General features: G+C 41.8%; 1 protein-coding gene across 1 annotated transcript in view; it reads right to left on the bottom strand.

The window, feature by feature from the left end:
• The window catches only part of mrpl48 (mitochondrial ribosomal protein L48), a 55,899-nt gene extending 34,322 nt beyond the window's left edge, over window positions 1–21,577 (bottom strand). The window contains exons 1-3 of the mRNA XM_063052921.1: window positions 21,473–21,577; window positions 6,477–6,532; window positions 2,741–2,775 (exon numbers count right to left, since the gene is read on the bottom strand). Of these exons, the coding sequence (XP_062908991.1) occupies window positions 2,741–2,775; window positions 6,477–6,532; window positions 21,473–21,493 (112 nt within the window). The 5' untranslated portion in view covers window positions 21,494–21,577. The remainder of the gene's footprint in view (window positions 1–2,740; window positions 2,776–6,476; window positions 6,533–21,472) is intronic.
• Window positions 21,578–24,890: the final 3,313 nt, after the last annotated feature.

Here is a 24,890-nt window from a genome sequence, read left to right as displayed (position 1 = left end):
AGATCAACACTGGTTCGATAAACAATATAGGAGGACATGTCAGGGGCAGCAGCAGCAGGTATATATCTAATAACTGAGATACCAGCCTGATGAAGTTGCAACCCTGGACCACAGATATACAATGCAATTGAATGCACACAACCAGACAATCATCTAAAGCTCTGTGGTCCTGTTGCATCCAGTTGTGAATGGTGGTGGGACAATTAAAGAGTCAAAGTGAAGAAAAGGCTCCAAGAACAAGATGGGGGGGGGGGGCTCACAGTGAAGTACTTGCACACAAATACAACTAGAGGTGCTGAGTGGATGGTCTATTTTGGCTTGTCATCGAAACCCAAACCTAAATCTCCAGCCAACTCCATTCCAGGCAGTAACAAAAAATGGCTGAAATGAATGGATACAACAGAGGATTTGGATTTGGACAACTACTAGGCTATAGCACTGAAGTCTTGTTTTCCAGGACCACTCATGACTCTAGCCAAGCTATTCCCATACATTTACAACACTGATATCTACAGAATCAGAATTAGGTTTATTATACACCAGTCATTGAAAGTGGGCATGCAGGTACAGCAGGCGGTGAAAAAGGCGAACGGTATGCTGGCATTTATAGCGAGAGGATTCGAGTACAGGAGCAGGGAGGTACTACTGCAGTTGTACAAGGCCTTGGTGAGACCACACCTGGAGTATTGTGTGCAGTTTTGGTCCCCTAATCTGAGGAAAGACATCCTTGCCATAGAGGGAGTACAAAGAAGGTTCACCAGATTGATTCCTGGGATGGCAGGTCTTTCATATGAAGAAAGACTGGATGAACTGGGCTTGTACTCGTTGGAATTTAGAAGATTGAGGGGGGATCTGATTGAAACGTATAAGATCCTAAAGGGATTGGACAGGCTAGATGCGGGAAGATTGTTCCCGATGTTGGGGAGGTCTAGAACGAGGGGTCACAGTTTGAGGATAGAGGGGAAGCCTTTTAGGACCGAGGTTAGGAAAAACTTCTTCACACAGAGAGTGGTGAATCTGTGGAATTCTCTGCCACAGCAAACTGTTGAGGCCAGTTCATTAGCTATGTTTAAAAGGAAGTTAGATATGGCCCTTGTGGCTACAGGGGTCACGGGGTATGGAGGGAAGGCTGGGTTCTGAGTTGGATGATCAGCCATGATCATAATAAATGGCGGTGCAGGCTCGAAGGGCCGAATGGCCTACTCCTGCACCTATTTTCTATGTTTCTATGTTTCTATGTTTCTATTATCACTGACCTATATCATAAAATATATTTTAAAAATAGTATGTTACAATAAGAAATATATAAAAAATAAATAAATAGTGCAACAAAAGAGCAAATTAGTGAGGTAGTGTTCATGGACCATTGAGAAATCTGATGGCGGATGGGAAGAAGCTGTTCCTAAAATTTTGATTGTGCATCTTCAGGCTCCTGTAGCTCCTTCCTGATGGTAGCAATGAGAAGATGGCACGTCCTGGGTGTTGAGGTCCATAATGATGGATGCTACTTTTCTTGAGACTTTACCTTTCAAAGATTTCTTCAATGCATAGGTTTCTGCCCATGATGGAGCTGGCTGAGATGACAACTCTATGCAGCTTTGTAAATACAATCGTTACAGACTAGAGTGGTAAAATAGCTATGTTCTATTCACACAAGGCAGGCTAATGACCACCTTATCAATCTACTCTTACACTCTATTCTTAAATGCAGACAAAAGAGTTCCATTCCAGAAGGGGCGAGATTGACTGATGTGGATATCAAGGCAGCATTTGATTAAATGTGATTTTAAGGACCCGGTAAAATTTAAAGAGAAGACACTCTGATGCTCGGACTGGAAGTCCCTACAAAGGACTGTGAGAACAACTGAGAGGATCATAGGGGTCTCCCTACCATCTATCAGGGACATTTATCAGCAGCACAGTGTGCGCAGGGCCCTTAGTATTATTAAGGTTCCCACCCATCCATCCAGCATCCTCTTTGACTTTCTACCATGAAGCAGGAGACTCCAATGCTTAAAACATGGAATGGTCAGGATGGGAAACAGTTTCTTTCCTCAGGCCATAAGGCCTCTGAACTCCTTATTGCATTGCCTTCGAAATGTCACTGGTTAATCCATTTTCATCCTCTTCATGCATGTTCCTTATATTTGGGTGAGTACAGATCCAACAAGCATCCAAGATGAAGCGTGACTGCTTAGATTCCATTCTCCAGGGTAAATACACGCTCCTTTCTCTACTCTTGGGCTACAATATGTAACATTTACAAGATACAATTACTCACTTAAGTTACAGCAACAGGACCTCCAAGATCTACAACCATTACCACCAATAAAGAAAAGGGCAGATGACACATGGGAACACAGCCATATTCCCCTCCGTACGTAACACCACCCTGACTTGGAAATATATGGCCGTATCTCTAATATCACTAAGTCTCATCCTACAGGAGCCAACTTTTTAACATTGTGGGAGTCTGCTCAGCCGAATGACTGCAGCAGGTCAAAAGGTTGGTCCACTAGCAACCTCTCAAGGGTAATTACGAATGACCACTGACAACTACACATGGAAAATTTAAAAATCTTAAGAGTCATTATCTGAAAATCAAGGAGGAATGTGAAAACAAGATATGGGATAAAGCATTAACTGGCAGAATTTGCCCTGAGGCCATATGGCTTGAACTATTTCTCAAATTCTTTCAGCAAGATAATATTTTTTATAACTGAAGTAAAATCTCTCTAACCTGTTAATGACAAGGGAGTCTGTAAAGATGTTAACCTGAAAAAGAAAAGAAGAAAATTGAAAATTCAATTTATCCTGCAAAGATGCAGTTAATTTGTAATTTGAAAATCACTACTTTCATTTAACAAATTATTTTGCGAGGTTCAAATCTCCAAGAGACGCAAGTAATTTGAAATTATAAATAAACACAGAAAGTGCTGGAAATGGAGATCTGTGGCGAGAGAAAGAATTAAATTCTCTAGGTTGATGGTCATTCATCTGAACTAGAATTTAGCACAAAACATATTTCAAGCTTCAGTGAAGGAGCTTGGTGGAAAGAACATGGGAAATTATGTTGGCGCTGTCTCGGAGAGGATGTTGAAGCCTTGTTCACTGATGTTGATCTGTTGGAAATAAGATAATTTTAGGAGGTAATGAGAAATGAACTATGAAATATAAAATTCTTCAGTTACAAGAAATCTGAAATGAAACAGAATGCTGGTAACACGCAGAAAGTTAAGCAGCATCCACAGAGAGACAGGAAACAAAGTTAACATTACAAATTGATGAGCTTTCATCTGAATTGGTCAGTACTAATTCAATTTAGAAAGGCTGATTATTTGAAAATATCAAATGCATTAAACTCAGAAGATTACAACACTCCCCGCCAGAAGATCCAATGCTTACTTATTACAACACAAGAGGCATTTGACCCACTAGATCTATCCCAGCTACCATCAAAGCAATCACTGATAAGGTTCAGTCCAAATCTCATAATTTCCACAAAGTCCTAGAATTTATCATCTTTCACATGTCCATCACTGAACCTTAATTATTTTGCCACTTACCTATACTAGGAGTCATCTACAGTAGCCAATTAATTTACCATCTTGTCTTTGGGATATAGGAGGAAACTGGAACAGACAGGTACCCACAATATCAAAGAAAGAACATGCTAATTTCACATAGCATCAAAGGTCAGGATTGAACCCAGAAAGATTAAAAATGCATAAAATGCTGCGTATTCCATCTACACGGAACACTGATGCAAAATACCTCCAAGTACATCGGCCATCTCATTTTCCAGTATTAATTCCTTAGACTCAGTATCGATAATTTTATTAAATATAGAAAGTACTCTGTCACTTATATTCCTGGCTAACTTTGTTTTTTATACTAATATATTTCCCTTATTAATCTTATAATCATTCCTGTTTCCAATACATTGTCCAATCTCTGTCATCTACCTTTCATACAATTGTGTATTTTTTTCCTGAAGTTTGACACCATCTTTGGTTAACCTTAACCTTGAATAATGCCTCCGCTCCTTCTTTCTTGTTGCAATACCTGCTCTTCCCTTCCTACAATCCAGAAAAACAAGAAGCAGACTAATGATTCATGACTATTTTTCTCAAATTTAGTGTATTGTATTGCTCACAGTGCATCTCCTTTACCATAAGACAAAAATTAGGCCATTAGGCCCATTAAGCCTTCTCCATTATTTCACCACGGCTGACTTATTATCCTTCTCAACCTCATTCTCCTGCCTTTACCCCATAACCTTTGATGTCCTTACTAACCATGAACCTATCAACCTCCACTTTAAATATACCCAATGACTTGGTTTCCACAGCCCTCTGTAGCAATGAATTCCACAGATCGACCACCCTCTGACTAAATAAATTCTTCCACATCTGTTTTCTAAAGGGATGTCTTTGTAATTTAAGGTTGTGCCCTCTCGTACTAGATTCATCGACTATTACAAACATCCTCTCCACACCCACTCTATCTAGGCCTTTCAATATTCAGTAAGTTTCAATGAGATCCCCACCTCATTCTTCCTATCTCCAGTGAACACAGCTGAGTACATTCCCTTTACATTGAGGAAAGCAAGCACGTATTGACTAACCTTTGCAGAATATATCTCTTCACTATGCACGAGTGATCCCCAAATTCTCCAGCTCCCTCTCACTTTGCTCTTTTTTCCTTTTTGCCTCTTACACACTTCCATCCAAACCTAACATGAGATCAAAGAACTCTGACCAAGTACGTACAGCCCTCAGGACTTCACACTGTCAAAAGTTTCAGATAACCAGCCTTTATAGAATGTATCAGAACTGTCCAAAATATCATAATTCTCTAAATTTCAGATTTCCAGGGTCAGCTGTTTTTCTTTTTGCTTTTCAAATATAAAAATATGGTTACAAGCCAAAAAGCCATTGGATAGTAAAAAAACTGAAATAAATACCAAAAATATTTAATGGGTTTATCAGAGGAACAGATCTAATGCTTCAGCTTGGTGACCTTTCATCATTTTTCTCTTCTCCGATGCTGTCTTACCTACTAAGTATTTCAAGCATTTTCTGCTTTTATTTAGGAACTATAAAAGGAAGGCTTTAATGGTTTCAAAACTACAGCAGCTGGTATCATAAGCATACATCAACAGTAGGTGCCAGGGCATTCAGTAATGATAGAATGCACTACATATCATCAGAAGTTATGCACATTAGCCTCTCTATTTAGAATAAAGAGTAAATTACAATTATTCAATCAACTATCAAAAGCTATTCCATCCTAAAGAAGACTTATTGCTTGCTATTCCTCCTGTTATCTGGCCTAATTGTTCCTTTCATCAGTTATAACTTGTGCTCTACATTCTCATGTCCTTATGCCCACTTGTTCTCACAAATCTTGGATTAGATTAAAAAAAATACTACAGATACTAGAAATCTGGTAGGTGTGACGAAGGGTCTTCAACCACCAACATTAAATCTATTCCCATTTCCACAGATGCTGCCTGACCTGCTAAATGTACCCAGCATCTTTATGCTCTAACTTCAGTCAAACAACGATTGCATTCAGCTTTTGCATAACTTAGCTGACAAAGAACTAGGTACGATGCTAATTAGATCTTACTGTTTCTTTGCAATTTTAAGTGAAATGCATATAGGATGGACCTTATTTACATTATCCTTTCAATTTCGTATTGGGGAATGCTCAAGTCAGACACCCTTATCCCAAAATTGAGAATTTACGCCAGAGATGAGGAGTTATTTAGAGTTGTGAAACTTTAGAGTTTCCTAGCCCAGAAGACTGTGTGTACTCAGTTGTTTAATATTTCAAAAAAGACCCTGGATAAATTTTAGGACATTCAGGGAATTGAGGGATATGGTAAGAGAGTAAGATTACAATAGATGAACCATGATTTTTCTGAATGGTGCTTAAGGAGCTTAAAAGACCACTTATCCACATTTCAATATATTTGCCTCACAGAACACACAAGTTTTTTTTAATAAAGTTTGCTTGAAGCATTATCATGGCACAATTTTAGAACAAGTTAATAAACAGTACTTTCACTACATGCGTTGTGGAGTCATAGAGCTAAACAATATGGATACAAGCCCTGACCCAAAGAGTCAATATTAACCAACACACACAAAAGTTGCTGGTGAACGCAGCAGACCAGTCAGCATCTCTAGGAAGAGGTACAGTCGATGTTTCGGGCCGAGACCCTTCGTCAGGAAGGGTCCTGATGAATGGTCTCGGCCCGAAATGTCGACTGTGCCTCTTCCTAGAGATGCTGCCTGGCCTGCTGCGTTCACCAGCAACTTTTATGTGTGTTGCTTGAAATTCCAGCATCTGCAGAGTTCCTCGTGTTTGAGTCAATATTAACCATGATGCCCACCCAGCTAATCCCAATTTCCTGCATTTGACACACAATATGAGATGTGTTCGCCACGCAATGTAAACTGCCCTACCTGACAACTGTAGCAGCAGCTTGTTTTAACAGGACTGAATTTCTTAAGCACAGGACCTAAAAACAAGATGAGAGAATATTTGATAAGAAATGCACTCAATGCACAAGAACATAGGAAAATGCGAGCAGCAGTTGGCCACCAAGCCCGTCAAGCCTTGCTTGCCAATCAATAAGATAACGGCTGATCTATCCTAGTCTCACTTCCTATCCCCAAAATCCTCAATTCCTCAAAACTTCAATACATTTCCCTCCCTTCCTCAAATATATCTAATGATTTAGCTCCACCACCCTAAGAGGCAAAAAATTCCAGATTCACTAACCTATGAGGGAAGAAATTTCTCTGCATCATAGCTCTAAATGACTTGCCCTAAATTTGTAACTACATCTCCCAGTGAAAACATCTCCATGATATAGAGTCATACAACATGGAAATAGGCCTTTCAGACCATCTGGTCCATGTCAATAGTCATAAGAGTCTGTTACTCTCATAAATCTTTAACTGTCTTATCAATATGATACCAACTACATTCATGGAAATACTAAAAGCTTTTTCCAAGTATATAAAGAGTAAGAGACAGGTGAGAGTAGACACAGGACCGGTAGAAAATGATGCTGGAGAAACTGTAATGGGAGATAAGTAAATGGCGGAGGAACTGAACGAGTATTTTGCATCAGTCTTCACTGAGGAAGACATCAGCAGTATACCAGACACTCAAGGGTGGTAGGGAAGAGAAGTGTGCACAGTCACAATTACGATAGAGAAAGTACTCAGGAAGCTGAATAGTCTAAAGGTAGATAAATCTCCTGAATCAGATGGAATGCACCCTCGTGTTCTGAAGGAAGTAGCTGTGGACATTGCGGAGGCATTAACAATGATCTTTCAAAAGTCGATAGATTCTGGCATGGTTCTGGAGGACTGGAAGACTGCAAATGTCACTCTGCTATTTAAGAAGGGGGCAAGGAAGCAAAAAGGAAATTATAGACCTGTTAGCTTGACATCGGTGGTTGGGAAATTGTTGGAGTTGGTTGTCAAGGATGAGGTTACAGAGTACCTCGAGGCATATGACAAGATAGTCAGAACTCAGCATGGTTTCCTTAAAGGAAAATCCTGCCTGACAAACCTATTACAATTTTTTGAGGAAATTACAAGTAGGTTAGACGAGGGAGATGCAGTGGATGTTGTATATTTGGATTTTCAGAAGGCCTTTGACAAGGTGCCACACATGAGGGTACTTAACAAGATAAGAGCCCATGGAATTACGGGAAAGTTACATACGTGGATAGAGCATTGGCTGATTGGCAGGAGACAGAGAGTGGGAATAAAGGGATTCTATTCTGGTTGGCTGCCAGTTACCAGTGATGTTCCACAGGGGTCCGTGTTGGGGCTGCTTCTTTTTACATTGTACATCAACAGTTTGGATTATGGAATAGATGGCTTTGTGGCTAAATTTGCTGATGATACAAAGATAGGTGGAAGGGCCAGTAGTGCTGAGGAAACAGAGAGTTTGCAGAGAGACTTGGATAGATTGGAAGAATGGGCAAAGAAGTGGCAAATGAAATACAATGTTGGAAAGTGCATGGTTATGCACTTTGGCAGAAGAAATAAACAGGAAGACTATTATTTAAATGGGGAGAGAATTCAAAGTTCTGAGATGCAACGGGACTTGGGAGTCCTCGTGCAGGATACCCTTAAAGTTAACATCCAGGTTGAGTCGGTGGTGATGAAGGCGAATGCAATGTTGGCATTCATTTCAAGAGGAATAGAGTATAGGAGCAGGGATGTGATGTTGAGGCTCTATAGGGGGCTGGTGAGACCTCACTTGGAGTACTGTGGGCAGTTTTGGTCTCCATATTTAAGAAAGGATGTGCTGATGTTGGAGAGGGTACAGAGAAGATTCACTAGAATGATTCCAGGAATGACAGGGTTAACATATGAGGAACATTTGTCCGCTCTTGGACTGTATTCCTTGGAGTTTAGAAGAATGAGGGAAGACCTCATAGAAACATTTCGAATGTTGAAAGGCATGGACAGAGTGGATGTGGCAAAGTTGTTTCCCATGATGGGGGAGTCCAGTACGAGAGGGCATGACTTAAGGATTGAAGGGCGCCCATCTAGAACAGAGATGCGAAGAAATTTTTTTTTAGCCAGAGGGTGGTGAATCTATGGAATTTGTTGCCACGTGCAGCAGTGGAGGCCAAGTCATTGGGTGTATTTAAGGCAGAGACTGATAGGCATCCGAGTAGCCAGGGCATCAAAGGTTATGGTGAGAAGGCGGGGGAGTGGGACTAAATGGGAGAATGGATCAGCTCATGATAAAATGGCAGAGCAGACTCGATGGGCCGAATGGCCAACTTCTGCTCCTTTGTCTTATGGTCTTAATTAACTAGTCATCATGAACTGAAATGATGAAAAAAATTGTTATGAAATGGGTTGCCACGGTAACATAACATTTAGCACAATGCAAATTACAGCTTGGGGTATCGGAGTTCAGTTCCGGCGCTGACCATGTGGGTTTCCTCTCACAGTCCAAAGACATACCTGCTAGCAGGTTAATTCATCATTATAAGTTGTCCTGCGCATAGGGCAGGGTTAAATAGGTGGGTTGCTGGATGGCACAGCTCATTGGGTCTGCTCTGTGCTGTATCTCTAAACTACCAAATACTTAAATAAATAGCAAGTCGTTTATCTTTCACTTCTTCACGATAGACATTAATTCCTCACTTGGGTATAGGTCCGTGGTTGCAGTCACCCCAGTAGTTCAATCAAGTTACCATTATTCACATGCATGTCTATATTTGGTTTTAGCATGCAACAACACAAACCACTAGCAGAATAGGTGACAGAGAGTAGAACAGAAATCCTGCTGAATTTCCCAAACCAAATTATTAGGAACTGTAGCCCATTGTAGGGTCTCCTACATACTTCCCAACACAGATCAGAAATCCTTGTTTCCTAACACAGAACCTCACTTCAATGTAAATTTGGAGCCACCGTACAAATTAAGCATCTTTGAAAACCTGAATATCCAAAAAGTTTTTTTATGCATGAAGTAAACTATGAGGACCGACAGACAACCTGTTATATAGAAAGGCTTTGGAATACACAAAACACTGAACATAATAAAAGTCATGATCTATTATAAAGTACAAAGTAAACTTATTATCAAAGAATGGATATGTCACCATATAAATTTTCTCAGGGCATTCACTGTAGAACCAAAAAATACAATAGAAAAGAAGAAAACTACACACGCACAAAGACTGACAAACAACCAATGTGCAAAAGAAGTTGAACTATGCAAATACAATCAATCACTAAATAATACTGAGAACATAAGGTGCAAAGTCCTTGAAAGTGAGTCCATAGGTTGTGCAATCAGTTCAGTGTTGAGGTGAATTAAGTTAACCATGCTGGTTCAGGAGCCTGATGGTTCAAGGGTAATAATTTTCCTCTACCTGGTGGTGTGGGGCCTAAGGTTCCCGTACCATCTTCCTGATGGCAGCAATGAGAAGAGTGGCTGGCCTGGATGGTGGGGGTGCTTGATGATGGATGCTGCTTCCCTGAGTCAGCGCTCTGTGTATATATGCTCAGAGGTAGTGGTGGGTGGGGGGTGCTTTTCCTGCGATGCACTGGGCTGTATCTACCAGTTTTTGTTTTGTAGGCTCTTCCATTCATGGGCATCAGAGCTTGCATACCAAGCTATGATGCCAGCAATCAGAATACTCTCTACTCAGCATCTATAGAAGTTTATCAAAGTTTTAGATGACATGCAAAATCTGCGCAAACTTCTAAGAAACTAGAGGCGTTGCCGTGCCTTCTTTGTAATGGTACTCACATTCTCGTCCCAGGACAGATCCTCACATATGCTAACACCAATATGATTTGATAATGCATGAGATAATAAGTTGGACTGCGCCCAATCAGTGAACAGGAGCATGAAAAGAAGAGATGATTTCACTTGGGTCTATGGTTGAAGATTAAAAACGGCAGCACTTCTCAGCGGATTTTGGAGTTGGACTGCGCCCAATCAGTGAATGGGATTCATTAGAAATGGTGAATAAAATTTAGGCATGGATATTGACATGGATAGAAAACTGGTTGGCAGATAGAAAGCAAAGGGTAGCAGTGAATGGGTGTTTCTCGGAATGGCAGGTGGTGACTAGTGGGGTGCCACAGGGCTCAGTATTGGGACCACAGCTATTTACGATTTACGTCAATGATTTGGAGGAAGGCATTGTGACTAACATCAGCAAGTTTGCTGATGATACTAAGCTGGGTGGCAGTGTGACATGTGATGAGGATGTTAGGAGAATTCAAGGTGACTTGGATAGGCTGGGTGAGTGGGCAGAAACTTGGCAGATGGCGTTTAATGTGAATAAGTGTGAGGTTATTCACTTTGGGAGCAAGAACAGGAAGGCAGATTATTATCTGAACGGTGTGGAGTTAGGTAAGGGAGAAATACAAAGAGATCTAGCAGTACTTGTTCATCAGTCTCTGAAGGTGAATGAGCAAGTACAGCAGGCAGTGAAGAAGGCTAATGGAATGTTGGTCTTTATTACAAAGGGAATTGAGTACAAGAGCAAGGAAATCCTTTTGCATTTGTACAGGGCTCTGATGAGACCACACCTGGGAGTATTGTGTGCAGTTTTGGTCTCCAGGGTTAAGGAAGGACATCCTGGCTATGGAGGAGGTGCAGCGTAGGGTCACTAGGTTAATTCCTGGGATGTCTGGACTGTCTTACGCAGAGAGGTTAGAGAGACTGGGCTTGTACACGCTGGAATTAAGGAGATTGAGGGGGGATCTGATTGAGACACATAAGATTATTAAGGGATTGGACAAGATAGAGGCAGGAATATGTTCCAGATGCTGGGAGAGTCCAGTACCAGAGGGCATGGTTTAAGAATAAGGGGTAGGTCATTTAGGACAGAGTTGAGGAGGAACTTCTTCTCCCAGAGAGTTGTGGAGGTGTGGAACGCGCTGCCTCAGAAGGCAGTGGAGGCCAATTCTCTGGATGCTTTCAAGAAGGAGCTAGATAGGTATCTTATGGATAGGGGAATCAAGGGTTATGGGGACAAGGCAGGAACCGGGTATTGATAGTAGATGATCAGCCATGATCTCAGAATGGCGGTGCAGGCTCGAAGGGCTGAATGGTCTACTTCTGCACCTATTGTCTATTGTCTAAGGCGGGGGCAAGCGGAGCAGCCATTGTTAGAATAGCTTTGGCTCATCAGGCTTCAGCAAAATCAGGCTTGGGCGAGGTAAGCATCTGATAAGTTTCTTCTTCTGCTTTATTCTTCATTCCTCGTTTGCTTGGGCACAGTTAGTGCAGTGAGAATGGTTCCAGGGGATGTGTTTTGTTCTGTGTGTGGGATGTGGGAATTCTGGGAGACCTCCAGCCTCCTGGATAACCACATCTGCACCAGGTGCATTGAGCCATAGGTCCTCAGAGAAAGTGTTAAGGAACTGGAGCAGCAGCTCGATGACCTTCGGCTCATACAGGCAGTGGCGTATCTAAGGTATGGCAAGTATGGCACGTGCCCTGGGCGCCACTGAACAGTTTCTCTTAAAGTCAGACAAGCCATCCTCGGATAGTGAAAAAAGAATTTTCTTCAGATGTATGATCTGTCTTTAATTACCATGGGTGAGAAGCACTAGGTTGGCCTTATTTCAGAACACCGTGTAAGAAGACCATGAAACGTTTCTACACACAGAAGGAAAGTGGAGCTGAGAGACAGAAAAAATGAAAGTTGGAGGCGGAGGAAGCCAAAGAGTTGAGCAAGTTCTTCATGCCCTTCTTTAAAAAGCCCGGAACAAGCAGTTCGGCACGTACCATGGAGTCACCTGAACCTGCTACAAGTTTGTTAGAATCTGAAGGTGGATCAAGTACAAATGTGTCACAAGCTGAGGAGGAAGTCAAGTCAGATAAATCCAAGTATGATGAGATTAAGAGTGAGGCTGCCACAGAGAACGTGGACATGACAGGAGGGGAGGACGATGGTGGTAGTGGTGATGTTGAGTTTATTGACTAGATTGAACCTGACAACACTGAACCTAGTGAACTGGATGGTGTCAAAGAGCCTCGGACTGTCATACCAGAGGTGATTGAACAGGATGACATTGGCCTTCTGAAATTCAACAAGGATACTGGAAAAGCAATTCTGCCTGACGCGTTGAGAACAGAAATAATAAAGCTGGGTGCGAAGTATTTCCAGAACAGTGAGGGGCCTTTCCTACCAACAAATAACCGCTCAATGAACAAAACTTGGTTCAAGAGGAGATTGGAAAATGGTCATGGTAAGGAAGTGACTCACTCATGGCTGGTCTATTCCCCTTCTAAAAAGTCTACATTTTGTATCTGTTGTCTTCTCTATTCCCGGTCAGACCATCCAACCTCATTGGAGCAGGAAAGTGGATTCAACCAGTGGACAGCACCTGAAAGAATTACTGTTCATGAAAATGCCAAGAATCATCGAGAATGCTTCACACAGTGGAAAGAAATGTGAAGAAATTTAGCTGGAAACAGAGGAGTTATTGATGCGGTATTTCAGTCACAGATTGAGAAGGAAAAGCAGAAATGGCGTGATATCTTGACGAGAATCCTTCACTGTATAAAATTCCTTGCATCTCAGAACCTGGCTTTGCGAGGACACGGGGAGTCACTTCAGCCAGACAATGACTCCAATGTGGGAAATCTCCTTGGCTTACTGAAACTACTGGCCAGCTTTGACCCTGTCATAAAAGACCACCTCACTCATTTGGAAAGTCATCCTGGATCCATGTCTTATCTTTCACCAGGTGTCCAGAATGAATTCATCCACATGATGTCATCCACTGTTCACCAGAATTTACTAAGAAGCATTCGTAAAGCCAAGTACTGTACTATGGTCTCATGTTCGACTCGACTCCTGATCAGGCACACCTTGAGCAGATGTCAGAAGTAAGTAGTGAGGTATGTGGAAGTTGATTTTGAGAGGAAAAGTCTGTGTTAGAGTGTCTTTTTTTGGTTTTATCCAGATAAGCCAGAAGGATGCTGAGAGCTTAGTTGAAGACATCTTGAAACAGCTAGAGAAGGACGAAATGGAGCTACAAGATTGTCGGTCACAGTGCTATGACAACACTGTTGTGATGGCTGGACACAGATGTGGTGTTCATCAAAGAATAAATGAGAAAAACAACCTGGCAGTGTTTGTGAATTGCGACAATCACTCACTCAACTTGGTGGGTGTACATGCAGCCAAGCAGGATACAATGATGGTCACGTTTTTTGGAACCATCGAAGCTCTCTACGTGTTTTTACACAGCGCTGGGAAAAACTCAAAAATGCTGTGCCTGTGGTTGTTAAGTTGGAGTCTGAAACCAGGTGGAGTGCAAGGACAGAAGCAGTGAAGCCCGTCAACAAGTACCTTGAGGAGCTACTTCAAGTTCTCCAGGACATGATAGACAATGAAAGTGAGACCAGTGAAACAAGAAGTGACGCAAGGCAGCTGTACAACCGCATGTTGAGTTATGATTTTCTGATTTTGCTAGGATTTTGGAACAAAGTACACATTCGCATTGACCATATTCAAAAGAGGCTGTAGGATCCTAGCATGAACTTCCATGATGCTGCCCTGGATTTGAAAACCCTCCGAGATCATTTTTATGATGAAAGAGAAGTGTTGGTCAGTGAGTCACTCGAAGAAGGAGTCGGTGTCTGTCAAGAATGGATGTTGAGTTGAAAGACGTCAGAGATGAAGGAAATGTATGGCTGATGAGAACTCGAAAGACGCTGGGTTAACAGCTAAGGAGGAAATGGAAAGAGTCATGAAGGGAACACTCGACCGTCTTCACAGAGAAATGGACAAAAGGTTCGCTTGTTTGCACGACACTGACGCCAAGTTTGGGTTCCTTCTCCATGTCAAGGGACTGTGTTACAGCGCCAACAGTAACGACCTACAGAAGAAGTGCGAAAATTTGGGCGAATTGTACAGCTCTGATGTCGATGGACAGCAGCTACATGAAGAAATTTTGGATTGCAGAATGTTGCTATCAGGGCGGATCAACATGAAAATATCAAGACTGCAAGAGCTTCTTGAATTTATTGTTCAGTATGGAGATGAGAGCCTCTTCCCCAATCTTCGCATTGCTATTCAGATAATGCTAACCATCGCAGTTTCCATCGCCAGCTGTGAGAGATCATTCAGCAAGTTAAAACTAATACTTCTGTATTTGAGAACCTCCATGGGTCAAGGCAGACTCTGTGATCTTGCTCTGCTGAGTGTAGAAAGAGAAGAAACTGAAAAAACTGACTTTGATCACATCATAGACCAATTTGCATCAGTGAAAGCAAGGAAGGTGCAGTTATAATTTTCATGTCATGCCATAATTCGTTAATTAAAAGATTAATAAGCTTGACTTGTATTTTTGAGCTGATATTATGGTAAAGTTATCTAAAAGATGGGTGTCAGATGTTTGGACAGAGGCTCAATATCAGTGCTTGCCATAGGCGCTATTTTCCGTAGATACGCCCCTGCATACGGAACACTGAGCAGGTGATAAATAGGAGCTACAGGGAGGTAGTCACGCCAAGGTTGCAGGATGCAGGTAGATGGGTGATTGTCAGGAGAAGGAAGGGAAATGAGCAGCCAGTGCAGAGTACCCTGTGGCTGTTCCCCTCAATAAGTATACCACTTGGAATACTTTTGAGGGAGTCGACCTACCTGGAGGGAGCTGTAGCTCTGGTGCTGTGGCTCAGAAGAGAAGACAGGTGAAGAGGACTACACTAATGATAGGAGATTACGTAGTTAAAGGAACAGAGATGAGATTCTGTGGATGCGATATAAATACCTGTATGGTATGTTGCCTCCCAGATGCCAGGGTCAGGGATGTCTCGGATCATGTTCACGACATTCTAAAGGGGGAGGGTGAGCAGCCTGAAGTCTTGGTACATACTGGCACCGATGCCATAGGTAGGCAAGGTGAGGAGGTCCTGAAGAGAGATTTTAGGGAACTAGGTAGAAAGCTGAAAGGAAGACCTCGAGGGTAGTAATCTCTGGATTGCTATCTGAGCCACATGCCAATGAGAGGTGATTTGGTAGATGAATGCTTGGCTGAGGAACTACTGCAGGGGGCAGGGGTTCAGATTTCCAGATCATTGGGATCTCTTTTGGGGAAGATACAACCTGTATCCAATATCCTTCCAGGTAGGTTTGCTAGAGCTGTTCAGAAGGGTTTACACTAATTTGGCAGGGGGACGGGAACCAAAGTGAGAGCGCTGAGGATGGAGGAGGTTGGTCTGCAAACAGAAGCAGTGTAAAGTGAGACTGCTAACAAGGACAGGCTGATGATACGGCAAAATTGCAGTCAATGGGATGAGTTGCAATGCATAAGGGGGACTAAGTTGAAGTGAATACAGGACTAAAGGCGTTATATTTGAATGCACGCGGTATATAGAATAAGGTAGATGAACATGTAGCACAGGTACAGATTGTCATGCTTGACGTTGTGGGCATCACTGAATCATGGCTGAAAAAAGGTTATAGTTGGGAGCATAATGTCCAAGGATACATATTTTATCCAAAGGACAGGCAGGTAGGCAGAGGGGGTGAGATGGCTCTGTTGGTAAAAAATGAAATTAGAAGGGGGTGACATAAGATCAGAAGTTGTGGAATCGTTGTGGGTAGAGTTAAGGAACTGTAAGGGAAAAAGACTCTGATGTGAGATATATACAGACCTCCAAACAGTGATGTGGTCTACAAAATACAATGGGAGATAGAAAATGCATGTCAAAAGGGCAATGTTACAATAGTCATGGGGGAGTTCAATAGGCAGGTAGATTGGGAAAATCAGGTTGGTGCTGGATTCCAAGAGGGCAAATTGGTAGAATGCCTATGAGATGGCTTTTTAGAGCAGTCATGGGTGAGCCCACTAGGGGATCAGCTATCCTGGATTGGGTGTTGAGTAATGAAACAGAATCGATTAGAGAGTTCAAGGTAAAGGAACCTTTAGGGGCCAGGGGTCATAATATGACAGAATTCACCCTGCAATTTGAGAAGGAGAAGCTAAAGTCCGATGTAACAGTATTACAGCTGAGTAAAGGGAATTACAGAGGTATGAGAGAGGAGCTGACTAAAATTGATTAGAAGGGAACACCAGCAGGGATGATAGCAAAGCAGCAATGGCTGGAGTTCCTGGGAGCAATTCGGAAGGCACAGGATATATACACTCCAAAGAGAAAGAAGTATTCTGAAGGCAGGATGATACAAACGTGGCAGACAAAGTCAACATTAAAGCCAAAGAGAGAGCATATAATATAGCAAAAATTAGTGAGGAGTTAGAGGATAGGGATGCTTTTAAAAACCAACAGAAGGCAACTAAAAATGTCATAAAGAAGGAAGTGTTGGAATATGAAGCTAAGCTAGCCAATAATATTAAAGAGGAAACAAAAAGTTTCTTCAGATATTTGAAGTGTAAAAGAGAAGTGAGAGTAGACTGCTGGAAAATGATACTGGAGAGGCAGTAATGGTGGACAAAGAAATAGTAGATGAAATGAATAAATATTTTGCATCAGTCATCACTGAAGAAGGTATGCTGGAAGTTTGAGTATATCGAGGGCAGAAGTGTGTCAAGTTGGCATTATTAGGGAGAAAGTGTTTGGTGAACTGAAACCTCTGCACGTAGATAAGTCATTTGCACCAGATGGTCTTCACCCCAGGGTTCTGAAAGAGTTGGCTGAAAAGATTGTGGAGGCATTAGTAAAGATCTTTGTTAAAAAAAATCAACGGATTCTGGCATGGTTCCAGAGGACTGGAAAATTGCAAATGTCACTCCACTCTTCAAGAAGAGAGAAAGTCAGAAGAAAGGAAAATGTAGGCCAGTTAGTCTGACCTCAGTGGTTGGTAAGATGTAGGAGTTGATTGTTAAGAATGTGGATTCAGGGTACTTGGAGGTACATGATAAAATAGGCCAAGGTCAGCATGATTTCCTTAAGAGAAAATCTTGATTGACTAATTAGTTGGAATTTTTTGAAGAAATAAAAAGCAGGATAGACAAAGGAGAATCAGTGGATGTTCTGTATTTGGATTTTGACAAGGTGCCACACATGAGGCCCCTTAACAAGACATGAGCCCATGGTATTCCAGGAAAGCAGGTATAGAGCATTGGCTGATTGGCAGAAGGCAAAGAGTGGGAATATAGAGAGCCTTTTCTGGTTGGCTGCTGGTGATTAGTGGTGCTCGATGGGGTCTGTGTTGGAACTGCTTCTTTTTACGTTATACCTCAATGATTTGGATGATGGAATTGATGGCTTTGTGGCCAAGTTTGTGTGCAATACAAGGATTGGTGGAGGGGCAGGTAGTGTGGTGGAAGCAGAGAGGCCACAGAAGAACTTAGACAGATTAGAATGGGCAAAGCTGTGGCAGATAGAATATAGTGTCAGGAAGTGTATGGTCATATACTTTGAAATAAACAAAATTAAAGTGTAGAGTAATTTCTAAATGGAGAGAAAATTCAAAAATCTGAGGTACAAAGAGATTTGAGAATCCTGGTGCAGGATTCCCTGAAGGATAATTTGCAGGCTGAGTCGATGCTGTGGAAGGCAAATGCAATGCTCGCAAACATTTCAAGGGAACTAGAATTTAAAAGCAAGAAACGATGTGCTGAATTTGGAAAGGTTCAGAGGAGGTTCACAAAAACAATTCAGGGATTGAAAGGCTTATCATATGAGGAGTGTTTGGCGGTTCCGGGCCTGTACTCACTGGAATTCAGAAGAATGATGAGGGTGGTGGGGAGGGGGAATCTCACTGAAACTATCGAATGTTGAAAGGCCTTGATAGAGTAGATTAGGAGAGGATGTTTCCTATGGTGGGGGAGTCTAAGATCTGAGGAAACTACCTCAGAATAGAACCATAAATCCATAAGGCATAAGGGCAGAATTAGGCCATTCAGCCCATCGAGCCTGCTCTGCCATTCCATCATGGCTGATCCTGGATCCCACTCAACCCCAGACACCTGCCTTCTCGCCATATCCTTTAATGCCCTGACCGATCAGGAAATGATCAACTTCCACCTTAAATATGTGTAAGGACTTGGCCTGCACTGCAGTCTGTGGCAGAGCATTCCCCCCTTCCTCTGTTCTAAAGGGTCGCCCCTTGATTTTGAGGCTGTGCCCTCTAGTTCTGGATACCCAACCATAGGAAACATCCTCTCCACATCCGCCCTATCTAGTCCTTTCAACATTCAGTAGGTTTCAATGGGATCCCCCTTGTATTCTTCTAAAGTCCAGTGAGTGCAGCCCCAAAGCTGCCAAACGCTCATTTGTTAACCCCTTCATTCCCAGAATCATCCTCGTGAACCTCCTTTGGACTCTCCAATGACAACACATCCTTTCTGAGATATGGGGCCCAAAACTGTTGATAATACTCCCAAGTGTGGCCTGACTGGTGTCTTATAGAGGCTCAGCATTATCTCCTTGCTTTTACATTCTACTCCCTTTGAAATAAATACCAACATTGCATTTGCCTTCTTTACCACAGACTCAACCTGTAAAGTAACCTTCTGGGAGTCCTGCACAGGGACTCCTAAGTCCCTCTGCACCTCTGATGTTCAAACCTTCGCCCCATTTAGATAATAGTCCGCACTAGTGTTCCTTTTACCAAAATGCATTATGATACATTTGCCAACACTGTATTCCATCTGCCACTTTTTTCCCCAATCTTCCAATTTGTCCAAGTCCTGCCGCAATCACATTGCTTCCTCAGCACTACCTACCCCTCCACCTATCTTCGTATCATCCGCAAACTTTGCCACAAAACCATCAATTCCATTATTTAAATTATTGACAAACAATGTGAAAAGCAGCGGTTGCAATACTGACCCCTGAGGAACACCATAGTCACTGGCAGCCAACCAGAAAAGTCCCGTTTTATTCCCACTCACTGTCAATCATTCTGTTATCCATGTCAGTATCTTTCCTGTAACGCCATAGGATTTTATCTTGTTAAGCAGCCTCATGTGTAGCACCTTATCAAACGCCTTCTGAAAATCCAAGTACATGACACCCACTGCCTCTCCTTTGTCCACTCTGCTTGTTACTTCCTCTAAGATCTCTAACAGATTTGTCAGAAACCATGCTGACTTTGACTTATTTTATCATTAGTCTCCAAGTACCTCGAAACCTCATCCTTGATAATAGACTCCAACACTTTCCCAATCACTGAGGTTAGACTAAATGGCCTACAATTTCCTTTGTTTTGCCTTCCTCCCTTCTTAAAGAGTGGTGTAACATTTGCAATCTTCCAGCCCTCCAGGACCATGCCAAATTCAAGTGATTCTTGAATGATCATGACCAATGCATTTGTTATCTCTTCAGCAACCTCTCTCAGTACTCTGAGATGCAGTCCATCTGGCCCAGGTGACTTACTCATCTTAAGACCTTTGAGTTTGCCTAGCACTTTTTCCTTTGTAATAGCAATGGCACTCACTCCTGCTCCCTGACACTCACGGACCTCTGGTACACTGCTAGTGTCTTCCACAGTGAAGACAGATACAAAGTACCCATTAAGTTCATCTGCCATTTCTTTGTCCCCCATTACTAACTCACCAGCATCATTTTCCAGTGGTCCAGTATCAACTCTCACCTCGCTTTTACGTTTTATAAAACCAAAAAAAACTTTTGGTATCCTGCTTTATATTATTGGCTAGCCTGCCCTCATATTTCATCTTATAGCTCTTTTAGTTGCCTTTCGTTCAATTTTAAAAGCCACCCAATCACCCAACTTCCCACGCACTATGGCTACCTTGTATGCCCTTTCCTTGGCCTTTATGCAGTCCTTAACTTTCTTTGTTAGCCACAGACCCTGCCATTTGAGAACTTCTTCCTCTGTGGGACGTATGTATTCTGCGCCTTGTGAACTATTCCAGAATAGGGGCGTTAATTTAGAAATGAGATGAGGAGGAATTTCTTTAGTCAGAGAGTGGTGAATCCGTGGAACTCGTTGCCACAGACGGCTGTGGAGGTCAAGTCATTGGGTAAGGCAGAGGTTGATAGATTCTTGATTAGTCAGGGCATGAAGTGTTACGGGGCGAAGGCAGGAGACTAAGGCAGAAAGGGAAATGGATCAACCATGATGAAATAGTGGAGCAGACTCGATGGACCAAATGGCCGAATTCTGCTCCTATATCTTCTGGTGTTGTTTTATCTCACAAATTAAAAATAAGACATGCTCATTCTGGTTTGATGTGAAAACTAAAATACCACCCTACATAATATTTCTGATGCGGTATCTAGAAATATCAAATAAACAAGACACGATTTAAGTTTGCTTGTGTTCAATACGGTATACTTTCATCAATACCAGAGTAGACATTATGTGTAACCATCAGGTTAAAGTCTGGACAATTATTTTATGGGAAAAGGCTAAAATTGTAGAACCTCCAGGGAGTATCAGTTCATTCCTACCCAAAGTTTTACCTTCGTATAGCATCTTCCACAATCCTTTCAGTACATCCTAAAGTCTACATCCAATCAAGTACTTTTGAACAAAGTAGTTCCCACAAGTGCCAATATGACAATGGCCAGGTTTAGTAAGATTGAATGATTAGCCAGAACATCACAAATAATTCCCCCATCCTTCAAAAATGCTAATGCCTTTTTTTTTGTGACAAAGACGACAGATTAGACCCTGATGTATCACCTAACCCAAAAATGACACTCCCTCAGCATTACACTGGAAGTCTGGTTGCTCAAGACTCTGCAGTAGGATTTGAATTTGCAACCTTTCATCTTAGGATTTCTGTATGTATAAATAGGAGTACAATGCCAGCCGTTCTGGCTCATTTACAGACATTGTTCAGAAAAACATTATTTTAATAACCAACCCCTTGCCCCTAGACCCACCACTCAGTCAGACTTATTCCGCGCCTTCTCTAGGATAGAGATTTAGTAATCCATTCACACGCAATCGTACAGAGCCGTCCTTATAACGTAAAACAATAAATTTCTGTTATAATATAATCACCTTGGTTAGAAAAGGATTCATGCTGCAGATATCTCATATAAAATCACTGTACAAGGCCGAACTTGTACCGGAAACCCGCTCTGAAATCTCCCCCCACAGCGTCAAAGACTTTGAACCGACGTTCCGGGTTCAGTGCAGTTCACGAAATCCCTTCAGGATAAAAAAAAACTGGAACAATAAAGAATGATAAATTGAAAGGAGAATTTACGTTGAATTGAGACAGAAAATTTTGTTTACTATAGATATATTTGTTCTTTTGCCTGAAATATTAGTGAGACAACCAAAGCTATTCAATTGCTTCCAATGCAAAATTTTAGAAAAAACACTTTTGCTTGTTTCTTTATAAATAAGAAAATTTATATTTAAATAGGATATATTGAAGTAATGAAAATTTATTAATTTTTATTTTGTTATACATATATAGCTTAATTTGGCAAAAATATGATTTGTTTTTCCCATAAAATTTAACATTTCTGCAACTTGTAACTGGATATACTGATGTGATGGATTCTTAAAAGTGCATGGATCAATTTTCCGTCACCAGTCAGATTAATGTACTGTGTTGAGTACAAAACAAAACTTACAGCCACTACAAACATTAGTAATTTTTCTAGCTCTAAGATGCGTAACGCAAATGGTCTTTCACTTTGACAAGATTCTTAACGATGGTTATTTCAAGATCCAGAAAAAAAAATCGCACTGGACACTTGGTGTTACTTAGCCAACTGAGCTCACATCACATCAAAGCCCATCACTGCAGAAAGCTTATGCTCTGAGGTGTGCAGAGGACCTCATGAATCATTTTCAAGGTCGTCCAAAGATGGCCACATGACTGTGCAGGAAAATGGAAGGAAATGGGCGTTGTGTACGCAGAAAGGATTAGATTAGTCAGCCATTTAATTACTAACTTAATTAGTCTGACTGTGGGTCAAAGCACTTGTTCCTGCTCTGTACAGTTCTATGTTCTATGCACGTTTGCACGTTCCCTCCAACTCATAACTGGTTCTCCATTGTGTTCCATCTAACAGCCATTTTGAGCGCAATCTTTACTTTCATCTCATCTGCCAATTATTTCCCTCCTGCCAAACATAGCGAACAATTTACTGACCCTTCTGCTAGGACTGGCAGCATAACCACTTTATCGACAGTAGTCTATAGCCTCTGTGCATCTGCTCCGAAATCTGACAGTACTCCTGTGAAATGCTGTGATCTATTTTACAATAAAAATGTAAGTTGTTGCTACTTCTGCCATGAATTTAGTAATCGATTTCATTACTCTTTTTCCCCTTCCTAACCATCCCTAATGTGCAAATTCACATTTAGTTATATTACCAGGCTGTAGTATGTTACAACCAATACTATTAGAGTTTAATTTGAAAAGATATAACTGATTGGTATAACTATGATTGGTGGCTACCACAGGGCACAGAACATTTAAGTGATGAGGATAATAGCATTAGAGGCTTTAATTTAAGCTCTTTTAGTTTTCACTGCATTCAATATATTATGTTACTGACATCTCCTTGGATGAGATGGCAAGTTGCAGCTATTTTTCTTATTACAGACTCTTAGGTAATCCAATATCACATTCACTGATTTAATTATGCCCTGGCGTAACACCTGTGTACACTTATACCGAGGTATCATATTGAAATAACAAGGGCATGTGCGCATGCAAAATTTACGAAATTCCGCAATGACCATTTTTGCCCCTGACCATGGTGACAGAAACTGCTTACATTCCACACATAAATTCAGTGCTCTCCGCTATTTGCTTTGTACTTGAAATGCATTTTTTTAAGTGAAGGTTGGCATGCAGCAGAAAGGAGAACATACTTGACAGTATTTATAGCTGCATCAACATTGTCATAGTATCAGTAGCTCAAAGGATAACATGGGAATTACTTATAGATTTCTGATTTTGCTAGTCCCTGTTTCACATTAACCATCATCATTGTGTGCCATGATGTATTTTGTAGATGATCATGGTCTTTTCACCACCGTAATTGTTCTTGGCAAATTTTTCCGCAGACGTCATTTGCCATTGTCATCAGCTGGGCAGATTTTATAAGACAGTATTAATACTCTTCAGAGATTGTCTGCCTGGCATCAAAGATCACATAACCGGGGCTTGTGATATTCACCAGCTGCTGACAGGGCCCTCTGCCACCTGCTCCCATGACTTCACCTGACCCTGATCAGTGGCGGGGGGGGGTGGGGGGGTGTGGGTAGAGTGGTGCTAAGCAGGTGCTGCGTCTTTCCGAAGGATTACCTGCAGGCTAGAAGAGGGAAGAAGCGCCTTACACCTTTGGTAGAGACATATCTCCAACCCGCCATTTTGAACCTTCACGTTTATGTTGTCTGTCTTGGTAGCCTCCAGGCTGATGGCATGAACATTGATTTCTCTATCTTCCAGTAATTTCTCCCCACAGACCCTTCCCTCTTTTTCCATCCCCCAGTCTGGCTCCCCTCTTACCCTTTCTCTTCTCCTTACCTGCCTATCACCTTCCCCTGGTGCCCCTCCTCCTTCTTTTTCTCCCATGGTCCTCTCTCCTTCTTCAGCCCTTCACCTTTCCCACCTATCACCTCCCAGTTTCTCAGTTCATCCTCCCTCCTCAACCTACCTGGCTCCACCTATCACCTTCTAGTTTATCTCTTTCCCCTCCCCTCTCCCTCTTATTCTGGCTTCTTTCCCCTTCCTTTCCAGTACTGAAGAAGGGTCTCGAAACGTTGACTGTTTATTCATCCCCATGGATGCTGCCCAACCTGCCGAGTTCCTCAAGCATTTTATTTTTGTTGCTCTGCGAAAGGTCTATCTGTGGCAAGCAAATGAGGCATCACCACATCAGAAAGAAAAGGATTTCATGGCTCGATACAGTATCTCCTAAAACTCACAAAGGAGCAACGCTCTTAGAGGCACCAGTTTACTGGGGACACAGATATTGCAGGAGAATCTATATCTAATTCTAAAGCTAAATCTCGATACACCATAAGACAGAGGAGTAAAATTAGGCCATTTGGCCCATTAAGTCTTCTCTGCCATTTAATCATTGCTGATTCTTTGTTTCCCCTCCTTAGCCCCACTCCCTCGCCTTCTCCACGTAACCTTTTTATGAAGAACCTATCAAGCTCTGTTTTAAATACACCCAATCAGCTGCCTGCAGTAATAAATTCCACAAATTCACCATACCCTGGCTAAATAAATTTCTCCACATCTCTGTTTTAAATGGATGCCCCTCTTGAAATTTTCTCAGTGCCATTTGCTAAAGTCTGTCAGAATTCCCCAAAGACTTGTTGTCCAATTCTATCATGTGTGAAACATGGTGTCATAGGTTCATGCATTATGTGATGCCCAGGACATAATTGGACATGAACAACAATCTGAAGAAGGACATGCTCAGAATTTGTTCCATCTTCC

Source organism: Mobula hypostoma, chromosome 7, assembly GCF_963921235.1.
Source record: "Mobula hypostoma chromosome 7, sMobHyp1.1, whole genome shotgun sequence".
Lineage (NCBI taxonomy): Eukaryota > Metazoa > Chordata > Chondrichthyes > Myliobatiformes > Myliobatidae > Mobula > Mobula hypostoma.
Note: the sequence above shows the minus strand (reverse complement) of the source record. Positions and strands in the feature narration are given on the sequence as shown.